The following is a 12,024-nucleotide window of genomic DNA, read 5'->3' as shown; positions in this document are numbered from 1 at the left end:
AGTATGGGATTTGTAGTTGTAATAAATTATTATTATTATTATTTGTACTTTTTTTTTAGAACTTTGGACAACTTTGGTAACCTAGCCTTTGAGCTGGACTACATGTACTATATGTACTCTTGCACACTCACTAGAATTTTAAACCACTCATATCTTTAAAGTAGAATTGCATTATTTTTTTATGGGTGATTAAAAGAGTAATAAGAGTGAATACATATTTTAGGTGTAAAGTTTATCTCTAATATTGTTATTAGGTTGATAGTTGGTAATTAATATGATTAAAAAACGAACAAAATAAATAAATTTAATTGACATATATTTAACCTTTAAGCTAACACATTTAACATGCATAATAAATAAAGATGGCTTAGGCCCAAGCCTAAAGTTTCCAAGTTAAAAAAAATTAGTTAATCTTATATTTCTTGAAAATTCTATTAAAAATCAAGTAACATGTTAATGTGAAAATATTTATGAAATATAAGCACAAGAACAACAAAATAGATTAAGTCGAGTTCTCCAAATTCTCCCTCGACTTTCGTCCATTTAGCAAGATTATGGGCATAGTAGTAATCCTCGTACTTTGATATTTATATATATATATATCGATTGTGTCTGTAAATACATACCCCACTCTCCATTCCTCATTCCCTGGAGAAAATTAAAGAAATAATTAATAATTAAACTGTAATTTTGGTCCCAAACGACAACAAAGTCTGAGAAAACGACAAATTCCAAATGCTCTTCTTGTTGCTGCAAACGACAATGTCTTCTAATCCTATTCCTATTCCTATTCTTTTCTATCATCACCTTAACTGAAGAATATTCATGTATAGATTATGTACACGTGCCACCTGCATGCAGACAGGACAGCCCTATTTTATATTATAAATATATTCCAAAATCAAAATTGGAGGGTCGTCACAATGCAATTTCAATAGGGACAAAATCGTCATTCCACCACTACAACAGCCTTCTTCCATCATGACAGCGTGACCCATGTTATCATTCCCCTCGCAACCTCACCCACCCCCTGCCTTGATAAACAAAAACCAATCACAGCCCTCCACGTTTCCACCTGATCAAGAATTTCAACGGCTACGATCAAAGAACGCGTGGTCTTCTCGTAGACCTGACCGCACGCTGCCTAAACCCCTCCCTCTAGAAACAGACTAATCCGCAAGCGGCGCGTGCGAAATTACGCGGCTTTGTCCTGGTAAGAACAGAAACGGAGGAACTTAAATTAGGGAACGGTAAGGTCAACCGTCCAAGTCAACCGTTAGGGGTTAAATGGTAAATTAGAAGAATTGTTTATTTTAAAAAAATTGAAAATTTAAACAAAATAATTGGGATTAAAGTAATTAAAGCTGCTTCGTTTTTAATGTTTTTTTATTTTTGGAGTTCGTGAATTGGATTTAATAAAGAGTTCAAGTCCGGGTCCTTAGAGAGAGACAGAAGACTTTTTAGAGAGAGACTCAGAGAGATAAAGGGGAAGAAGTAGAGGAAAAGGTTTGAGGTTTAGCTGGTTTTGTTCTGATCTTCGTGGTTGGTGCTGAAGAATTTGTATCTTCTTGTTACTCAATTTTTTGTACAGATTACGTCTCGCCTTTTTCTGTTTGTTTCTCGGCAAAATTTGCAGGCTAACACCAAGTTTCGTTTCTCTGATCCGTTTCGGTTTCAGGTTAGTGTCCCCTATTCTACCTTACCTATGGCGAAAAGGTTTTTAAAGACTAATTTTTTGAGGGTTCAGTGAGTGTTTTTTCAGCTGGTAGGAGCGTAAATTTTTTACACTTCTATGGAAATTTCAAAATGTTCTCAATTTTTTTTGTTGGGGTATTTTTTGCGTGTTTGAGAACGTTCTTAGCTTCTAGAGATCTGTATTATGCTTTACTTTGTATAATTTCTTAAAAGGTTTTTGTTGTTTCTTTTTTTTTTATTTTTTATTATTGGCTACAATTTTCTTCAATTTTAAAATTTAATTTTTTTTAAAAAACATTGGAGGTCTCAGTCACTTATGGAAGATTGTTTTTCTGTTTGTTTGTGATTTTTCTCCTGTATTTGTAACTTTTATTGTATGGTACTTAGGAAAAAATTTCATACGTTTCTAATTTTCTGGTGTAAAATGCTTTTCCTGAGAACTAATGTCTAGGGTTTCAGTATGTACACTAGCAGGGATTTGACCAGAAAGGTTTGATCTTTGTATGCTTAGCACCGATCTTTGGAAGCCCTAGTGGAGAAGTAATGGATCTTTGATTATGTTAAGGCCTAGGGCTTAGTCATTTGGCACTATTATTTTGGTGCACTTTTCAGGTTTGTTCCCATCTGGGCACTTTATTCCTTCATTAGTTTATTTCTTAGTTTGCTGCTCACTAAGAAGATGCTATTTTTAGAGTTATCAGCTTTTTAATTGCTATCTTTGGTTTTAGTTTATTAGTTTGCCTTGATGGTTATTTGATTTTTAAATATATTATGTTAAATTCTATCTTTAGCTCGGCTTGTTAATTGCAGTGTTCTCTCTCCTTCTCTCTCTCTCTTGTGTTTCGCTTGATGGTTGTATCATCAGGAAGTTAATAATTAAAAATGGGCGAATTTAGATTCTGAAAAAAAAAAGTTTTAGAAATCCATTTAAAGATGTTTCTGACTAAAGTGTAGAGCTTAAGACTACTTTAGCTCCATGTGAGAAGCTTTCTTTTCTGAGAATCTCTTTTTCTTGTTTGTGCTTTTCGTCATTTTTCTTCTTATATCTCTTTTACTTTCTTGATTATCAAGTGTTTAAAAATGTATTTCCAACATTATTTATTTATTTTTGCAGCTTAATAGTGCTGAATGGTCTCTGGTCACTTTTAGAAGTAAAGTGGAATACAATTTATGTAACTCTAGTGAAGATACATCCATATTGAACATCTGGGACAGCTAGTATTTTTGGAGTAGATGTCGTTTCGCAGCATTGTTCGTGATGTTAGGGATGGTTTTGGTAGTCTATCAAGGCGAAGTTTTGAGGTAAGACTGCCTGGCCATAGTAGGGGGAAATCACATGGCTCAGTCCATGAATTGCATGAGCAGCCTCTGGTTATTCAGAACAGCCGGTGGGCTAGTCTTCCACCTGAACTATTACGTGATGTGATTAAAAGATTAGAGGCAAGTGAGAGTACGTGGCCTACTAGGAAACATGTTGTGGCATGTGCTGCTGTTTGCAGGTCTTGGAGGGAAATTTGCAGAGAAATTGTTAAAAGTCCTGAATTTTCTGGCAAGATTACATTCCCAGTCTCTTTAAAGCAGGTGAGAGTCACTAATATGTATTTACCACAGTGTCTTATCCTTGGTTATTACCTTTTTCTTCGTATTTTAGTGATTATCTGCTTAAATGTATGCTCACACACGAGTCATGACCTATTCATTGCTTGGTAATGTTGTAATATTTTCTTTTTGTTTTTAAAACTGAAATGAATGGTGGAGCTTTTCCCAAGTCCTTTATTTTAATTTTTGAAACTTTAACACAAAAACACAAGGTAAAATAAAATGTTACCAAGCAAGGCCTTATTGTATCTTATTCCGTCCGAGACATGTTATTCTAAGATGAGTGACAACTAACATGATTTTATAATTTGTCATTTCAGCCAGGACCTCGGGATGGAACTATTCAGTGTTTTATAAAGAGGGATAAGTCTAACCTAACTTACCACCTTTTCCTTTGCCTTAGCCCTGGTGAGATTCTAAATGATTATTTTGTTTATGCTGTAATTTTGTATTGAGCTCAAGCAAATCTTTCTTGTTCTTTGATTGAGGGCTTAGTGAATGAAAACTGCTGTTAGCCTTGCTTGTCTTCTCATAATTTAGTTGAAGAAAAGCATCACGAGTCTATGAATGTGAAACTGTAATGTCATATGGAAAATTTGATAATGGTTGCTTTGTCTAGAGACTCTAAACTGATTTATTAGCCTTTTAATTTATGTGAGGTGTTTATGAACTTGTGTTTGCCTTTAATTGGAATAAGATGTTTTAAGAATAATTTATTTATTCTCTTTTGTATTGCCATTTGATTAGTGCACTGCTTTTGCAGCTTTGCTTGTTGAAAATGGAAAATTTCTTCTTTGTGCAAAGCGAACGCGTAGAACAACTTGCACAGAGTATGTGATCTCCATGGATGCAGATAATATATCACGATCAAGCAGCACTTACATTGGCAAACTCAGGTACTGAGCTGTGACACACTGCTACTGTGAGTTTTTATTTTTTGAACACTGTTTTACTGATCCAAAAAAATGAATCAATAAGTAAACTATTGCCTATATAGATTAAGAAATATTAAGGGTTTGGAATGCAGATCATTGATTTCAATTTTCGTTGTAAAAAATTAAAATTGAAAAAATTTCTCTTTCACATTTGGGTATACCTAGTCTGTTATATGATTTGGCTGCATACCCACTTTTTTTTTCTTCCCATTGTGCTAGTCAACGGATTCTTATAGTTTTCCACGTTGTTTTCACATGGCTTGTAATTATAAAACTTGTCAGATTACAAACTTTGTTTTAAGCATGTAAACAATTTGGGTATTAAGTTTTTTTATATGTACTATCAAATTGAAAATCACGTAGTACCTATCTTCATTTTAGCACTTTTATACATGTTTTCTCCCACAACAACAGCCCAACACACACGCATGCGCACACATATATTCTGTCTAAATAGAGCAAAGCTCTCTATTCAAATCAACTTACCTTTTACTACTTGTACTTATACTTTTGTTCATCCAACATGTCAAAATCAGCGTGCTTGACTGGACTGCATGTGTAGCATTCTTTTGACGCTACTCTCTAGCCTTTTTTGAAATCATTCTTTCAATGCTACTAATGTCTCGTGGTCTGTTTCTTAGCCCTGTTTTCTTCATCCCTATGAACATTTATCTCAGTTGTGCTACTGAAAATTTTGTACTTGCTTTTTGATATATGGCGTATTTTAGTTATTGAGAAAGCACTAGAGTAGTTTGCTGTAGGATGCTTTGTATTTTGGTTTACAGTGTGAAAAGTGATATAAAGCTTGATAACATATACTTTCTTGGGTGCAGTAAATTGATCAGTCTTTTTCTTGTTTCAGGTCTAACTTTCTAGGCACAAAATTCATTATTTATGATACCCAACCTCCCTACAATATTACTCAGCTATCCCCACCTGGCAGAAGCCGTAGATTTTACTCTAAGAAAGTTTCTCCAAAGGTTCCTACAGGAAGTTACAATATTGCCCAAGTCACTTATGAGTTAAATGTGCTTGGCACTAGGGGCCCACGAAGAATGCATTGTGTTATGCATTCAATCCCTTCCTCATCCCTTGAGCCCGGCGGTGCTGTTCCAGGCCAGCCGGAGCTTGCTCCTCGCTCCCTTGAGGACTCATTCCGCAGCATTTCCTTCTCAAAATCAATTGACCACTCAACTGAGTTTAGCAGTGCTCGATTCTCCGATATTATCGGGCCCCGCGATGAAGATGAGGAGGGTAAGGAGAGACCACTAGTTCTTCGGAACAAAGCACCAAGGTGGCATGAACAGTTGCAGTGTTGGTGTCTTAACTTCCGGGGAAGGGTGACAGTTGCCTCTGTCAAAAACTTTCAGCTAATTGCTGCAACACAGGCTGCTGCTGGTGCACCAACGCCATCACAGCCACCAGCCCAATCTGACCATGACAAGATTATACTTCAGTTCGGCAAGGTAGGGAAGGACATGTTTACTATGGATTACAGATATCCATTATCTGCGTTTCAGGCTTTCGCCATCTGCTTGAGCAGCTTCGACACCAAATTGGCATGTGAATAGAAGAGAAAAATGAAAAGAGATTTACGGTAAGCAATAGAAGAAAAAGGAAAAAGAAAAAAAAAATTAGCTTGAAATGTTTCTTCCTTTCTAGGGCTCTCTACATAGAATGTGGTTGTTGTTATTGCTGTTGTATCAAGTCACCGTACAAACTCATGGTAGGCTAAGAACTCCGGCTGCGACCGGGGAGTGCAGAAACATTATCAGTGCACAATGGGGGGATGAGTCCTCTTCCTTTTTTTTTATTTTTATTTTTTTTAATTCTTATCTTTTGGCTTAGTTTGCGTTGATTGATTCTCTTGTCTATCTGTGTCATCTTCTCATTTAACTTTTGTTGTTATATTATATGCTTTGGAAAGAACAGATTAGACATGAAAAGGGCCCCCTATTCGCATTGGGTAGGCTTCATAATGTGGATTCTGACTTGGTTATCTATCCTTTCGATTCAATTCAACCAAAAAATTTGTGGTACTACTACTACACTACTACACTAGACACTGGTGGATTCTTGAAATAAGAGTTATTAAGTTGGAACTATCTTAGTAACCATCTCGGAAAGCCTTTCTTTTTCTCTCTATTTATGAGTAGAAGGTTCATTTATGGGAACTTGAACTTGGACAGTAATCCGGAATGCCTTTCACACATGACTGGTCGTTTATTACTTGGAAAATTTATGCAAAAACCGACTTTATGAATGGCATTAACTCGAGTAGTTGGGCTGGTGAATTTGCCTTATTTTTTCCTTTTGTCCTTTTCAAATTGCCCCTAGTGGCTTTACTCAATTACAGGTTGCCTTGTTTGAATTTCCCAAAGTTATGATCAAAGAAGAAAATTGCTATTAAATTTGCATTTTAATACACATTTAAAGAGAATGATTATCAACTACTTTAGGAGGGTGTCATATCAATGTGGTTTCATTTCATGTTTTCTCTCTCAATAGGTAGTTGGTTGATGCAGCTCTTTCATCATCGTTTATTGTCTTTTGAATTAAATGGGGTTTATTTTATCTTTCACTATTAGAAGTCAATGCATACATTTCAACCAATCCTGTATACAATATATTTGTGTATATATTTATTTATGTGCAGAGTCTTTGTTGTAATAGTGTTTATTATTTGTTTTTAGGTTGCTTAAAAAGAATAAATTGGAATAAACTGCATGGTGGTATTAGATTATGCAATATCTTGGCATATTTATACAGAAGATTCTAGTTCTACAAGGACAACACAGGTTAATTTAATTTGTTCAATAGATTTATACACGACACTTGTATTTTTATGTATTTTTTTTTTCTCTATAATGCAAACAACTTGGTATTATTTTTTACGGACGAAAAGAGAGCACACAATAAAGATGATTACGACACCATTTTTAGTTTAGTGGAAGTAAACAAGTTGCATTGCAACTATATTCCTTTTGACAACACATAAAAGTGAATACACTTTCGTTCTATCTTTATACCATAAAATTGTTGTGTGTTTTACTATAGCTTCGGTGATTCTGGTCCACTTATTGTCCCAACATTTTAAACTCTTGACAAGTCAAGCACCTGAGGGGATGAAATACAAGGGTGTTTATTTTGAGTAGTTGAGTTGTTTTGGTAAGTGTAGAATAATTTAAGATGTAGGTAATATTAAATTTTTGTGTACAAAAAGAGTTCACTTTATCTTTAAAATATATGTGAGGCATACAAATTATTAACTTTACTCTCTTAAAATTTAAACCAAATATAGAAAGAATTTTAAATTCTCATTCCCATAGTTTACCCCATATTTAGTTTATGCTAGGATTGGTTTGTAGTAAAATAAAAATATTTATATATATATATATATTTATGGTATTGTCTCTAATGTGTTGATTTGGCTTATGGTATAGTGTTGTTGGTCGATATATGGCTAATTCTTATAAAGCTACGTAGAAAAGTTGGTAGGGCATGGTAGCGGCAAATGAAACCTCCAAGTCTTATCAATACCATTTTAATCCCTACTAAAGGGGAGGTCTTAACCGCTGTTTTGTTTGCCTGATTTCACAAATTTATTTTTAGGGTAAGACTAAGTTTGGGTTATTTTCTACATCTAGATAATACAATTTTTTTTATATGATGATATATATTGTAGTCATTTAAGACATCTAGAAATTTTTTAACAATTTTGAATAATTTACAGTACCGAAAATAAGGTATAAACAATTGAATTTTATACTCGTGTACAAAAAAATAAGCATGTGTGCAATAAACTGTTTGAACATTGTTTTCGACACTGTAAATTATTCAGAATTTTGCATGTTGGCTTAAATGACTATAATGTACACCGTCATATAAAAAAAATTATTGAGGTATAGAAAACACCACTGACTACACCGGTGCAATTTTTCCTTTTATTTTTATTTTAAGTAGCGAAACAAATAAAAGATATATAGTTTAGGTTATTCATAAAGTTGACTAAATGATAAATTATTGAGATTGACAATAAAATAGTGAGATTTTTCCGAGTCTAAAACCATCCAAGTTATGGGTTGGTAGAAGCTTGTGTCTGATTTTACAGTGACAGTGACGATGGAGAAATTAATTTATTAGTAGTGTATTTTAGGCGAGCTCTGATTCTGTTTCTCACAAATTCAAAGAATAAAATTAAAGTTTTTGCCATGGTTTCCATAATTACTATTATTATTGAAATTGAGTTCTGGAAGTTGACGTTGGTTTCCCTTATTAATTTGAAAAATTGTATCATTTGATTGATTTCCATTTTTTGTGGAAACATACAATGTTGGCAGTCATGTTACCAAGATTTCTATTGGAGTGAAACTCTTCTCTTATGAGAAAAGCTTTATATTCAATAAGTTTGTTGTAAAGTTAAGCAAAATTTATCAACGTGTCTCTCAAGTCCGTACATTAGCAGCTATTTAAATTCAAGACCCATTCAATTGAGAATGTGACTTTAATGAGATATGGTTATTGGGGTTGTTTGTGTTGGTAGTGGTTTAATTATGGCTTGAGGTAGCTGAGTTCTCACCGTACATGGTGAAGGAAATAATAATGAAAAAAAATTTAATTGAAGATGAGCCAAGGAACACAATATACTTCTAATTTTGATTTCTTAATTCATGTCTAACCAATAACTCTCATGATAAATCATTTAAAATTGGTAATTATTAATTAAATTTTCTAATTTTATTACTTTTGTTTAAATGTTTTAAATAATGTGAGAGGATCTTGATCTAAAGTTGATTATTTATTATTGTATAATCAAGTTTTGATGAAAACAAAATGGAAAAGCAACCAATACAAAATGAACAATTATGAGAAAACAAATTAATAATAACACAATATAATGTGTATATTTTGTGTGTGAATTAGGTGTGTCATTATCATTATTTTTACATTTATTTGTTTTTTTTTTATGGAAAATAAGTAATCTTCATCAGTAAAATCAATATGACAAAACTCATTACAAGTTCAAAATGAGCAATATCAGTAACAAATTGTTACAATTTTCAAAAGAAATAATTCATACAAAAACTTCAACTAAGTCCAATAGGCTCAAATGATTTAGCATCGAACAAGTGTGAAGTAAATAAAGCGTCCTTTATGAATGAAAAAATGACTTATCAACTCCAGTAATGAAATAACACCTAAAATCAATCATAAGAATAAATACTTTATTATTGAAAAATAAACAACGGTCAACCAGATTCGTGAAGATTGACGTAGAACGACGTCCAATCACAAACCAATGGACCAATATCCTATTTGTCCAACTCCAGATCCAAACCTGACTAAAGTCCAAAAAGGAAAATACCGCCGTTTCGAAAGCCACGAACCCCTCAACGAAGTTCTTGACGGTAAAATTACACAAATAAAATATAGAAAACAAAATAACAATATAAACTAGAAAATAAAATAGCACTAAAGAAACTCAGAAAACATAACAAAAGCCAGCCAATAATATATTTTCATAGAGCCTCTGATCCCCAACCATCACTATTGTGCCTTCACCGCTTCAGATCTGACCCAAAGAGCACTCCAAAGGCAAATGGTTAGGTAGATCTGCTTCTCCCCTGCTAAGAAATCATAGCCTGGGAAACCACCACCACTAAAGACCAAACCAGCGCTGGAGATAACCACCCTTCAGCCTTCCAATGGCACCGATGGCAGAAGGAATCGTAAAAAATTGCCCCAACCAAACATCCCAACGAAGGAACAAAGAACTCCACTTCTCAGCCATGAAACGAACCACAACCATCTCCACTCGGCCAGGAGCAACCATACGCACGACAGAGCACCGTCGATGATGTCCTAGCCGAGAAGAGAGAAAAATCTCAGAGTCTCTTAGGGCCGACTCTAGGTCACTTTAGATAGAAAAATGATTAGTCATATTGGTAATGTAATGTAATTTTTTTTTATTTACATTTATTACTATGGTAACCTTTGAGGTTTAATTTTTTAAATCTTATTTTGTGTAATATTTTTATATTTTGAGTTGCAAAGTATCGTATAATGGTTTAAATTTTTAATATTTTGAATTATAATGGTGTTCCAACTCTTTATTTTTTTAGTTTTTTGTAATTACATATGAGACTTTATGGAAATTCCCTAGACCCAAATCAATGTTATTTACAATCTTTAGTCAAAGGCTGCTTTGTGCATGGCATACAAAGAAGTAAGGTGTATACAAAATTTATATTTTTATGAATTTTTATTAATAAAACTATAGTTTTAAAATTGCCACAAAATTATAGTTTTTAAATTAAAATAAAAGTCATCATTTTATTTCTATACTAACATGATAATTTTTGTGACATTAATAATAAATAATGAAGTGGTTACTATTATATTAAAGATATTTTTATATTTATTAATCCTCTTGAATTTGATGATATTTAACACCTAAGAAGTAAGTCGTATCTATTATATATACTAGGTAGAAGTAACGTGCAATGCACGTTTGCTTAGTTTTAAAATTGTAAATATTGTCAATAATTTTAATAAAAACTGGTTAACTATTTTTTTTAATAAAAATATATATAATAAAATAAATTATAGTTCTTAGTATATATAAATATTTATATCAATAATCTCTACATATATGACATCTAAACACAACGTTGACATAGATATATATTTACATGGCTACATGACATATATATAAAATACAATAATATTTAAAAAGAAATTAATAATAAAAATAAAATAAGAATAGAAGAAATCATAGTGTAGACAATAGAATATATGCATCAACTTTTTTTAGTTTATAATATATCTCGCAATGTCCTGTGATGAATTTTATGAAGAAAAAGAGCTCAAATCACTTGATAAAAAATGAACTATCACACAAATTTATAAGATAAAAAAATGATATATATATGTCTTTATTATTTTTAAATAAATATGATTTAATTATTTAAATTATCATAAAATATCTTAAAAATATCCTATTTTAATAATTAATTAATTTATTTATTTTTGCTTAAGTTTATGTTTGTTCTAGCTTTTGAATTTGACAGTGACAACAAAAGATTATATATTATATGTTTAATATGATATTAAGTTTAATTAAATTTTATTTAAGTTATAAGATGTATGGTTTTATTATTTTTAAATAATTATCATTGTAAAATATCTCAAAAATATCTTATTTTAATTTGTTTAATTATTTATTTATTTAAGTTTAAGTCATGTTTACAATCTACTGTTAAATATAAAAATATTCTATTAAATATAATAATATTTAGTTAAAGTTAACGAAAAAAAAATAAAAAACCGTTAAAACCAAGAATTTATGTTATCTACACACTTTTATATAGAAGAGAAATGAAAATTAGAGGACTATGTACATATAGCGATCATAGAGATATAAAATTTAATCTTCAATAATGTTTGATATATTTTTAATTATGTATATATATTTATTTTTGGTATTTGAAAAAATTATAACCAATTTTTTTTCACGACAATATATATTATAGTCATAGTAAATTTCTCACTAATTTTTTGGAAATTCTGAATAATTTACGGTGCCTAAATCAGAGTTTAAACAGTCAATTGCACTCGTGACTAATTTTTTTTATACGCATGGAAAACAAACTGTTTGAATTCTAATTTAACAATTGTAAATTAATCAAAATTTATGGAAAATAGGTGAATGTCTGTTATAATTGTAATACTGTTATGAAAAAATACTAAAATTAAAAAATAACCTTATAGTAAGAACATTTTCCATGTCCCAACT

At 31.7% G+C, this 12,024-nt stretch overlaps 1 protein-coding gene across 2 annotated transcripts; it reads left to right on the top strand.

Annotated features, from left to right (window-relative positions):
- The first annotated feature begins 1,408 nt into the window (after positions 1 to 1,408).
- LOC133804879 (tubby-like F-box protein 8) lies at positions 1,409 to 6,091 on the top strand. Of its 2 annotated transcripts, XM_062242990.1 has the most exons (6): positions 1,409 to 1,678; positions 2,155 to 2,307; positions 2,810 to 3,276; positions 3,615 to 3,702; positions 4,058 to 4,190; positions 5,092 to 6,091. In XM_062242990.1, the coding sequence occupies exons 3-6, from the start codon at positions 2,929 to 2,931 to the stop codon at positions 5,798 to 5,800; spliced, it is 1,278 nt and encodes a 425-aa protein (XP_062098974.1). In that variant the 5' UTR covers positions 1,409 to 1,678; positions 2,155 to 2,307; positions 2,810 to 2,928; the 3' UTR covers positions 5,801 to 6,091. The 2 variants fall into 2 exon arrangements, with proteins under 2 accessions (XP_062098974.1, XP_062098975.1); XM_062242991.1 differs by lacking the exon at positions 2,155 to 2,307.
- Positions 6,092 to 12,024: the final 5,933 nt, after the last annotated feature.

Source organism: Humulus lupulus, chromosome X (genome assembly GCF_963169125.1).
Source record: "Humulus lupulus chromosome X, drHumLupu1.1, whole genome shotgun sequence".
Lineage (NCBI taxonomy): Eukaryota > Viridiplantae > Streptophyta > Magnoliopsida > Rosales > Cannabaceae > Humulus > Humulus lupulus.
Note: the sequence above shows the minus strand (reverse complement) of the source record. Positions and strands in the feature narration are given on the sequence as shown.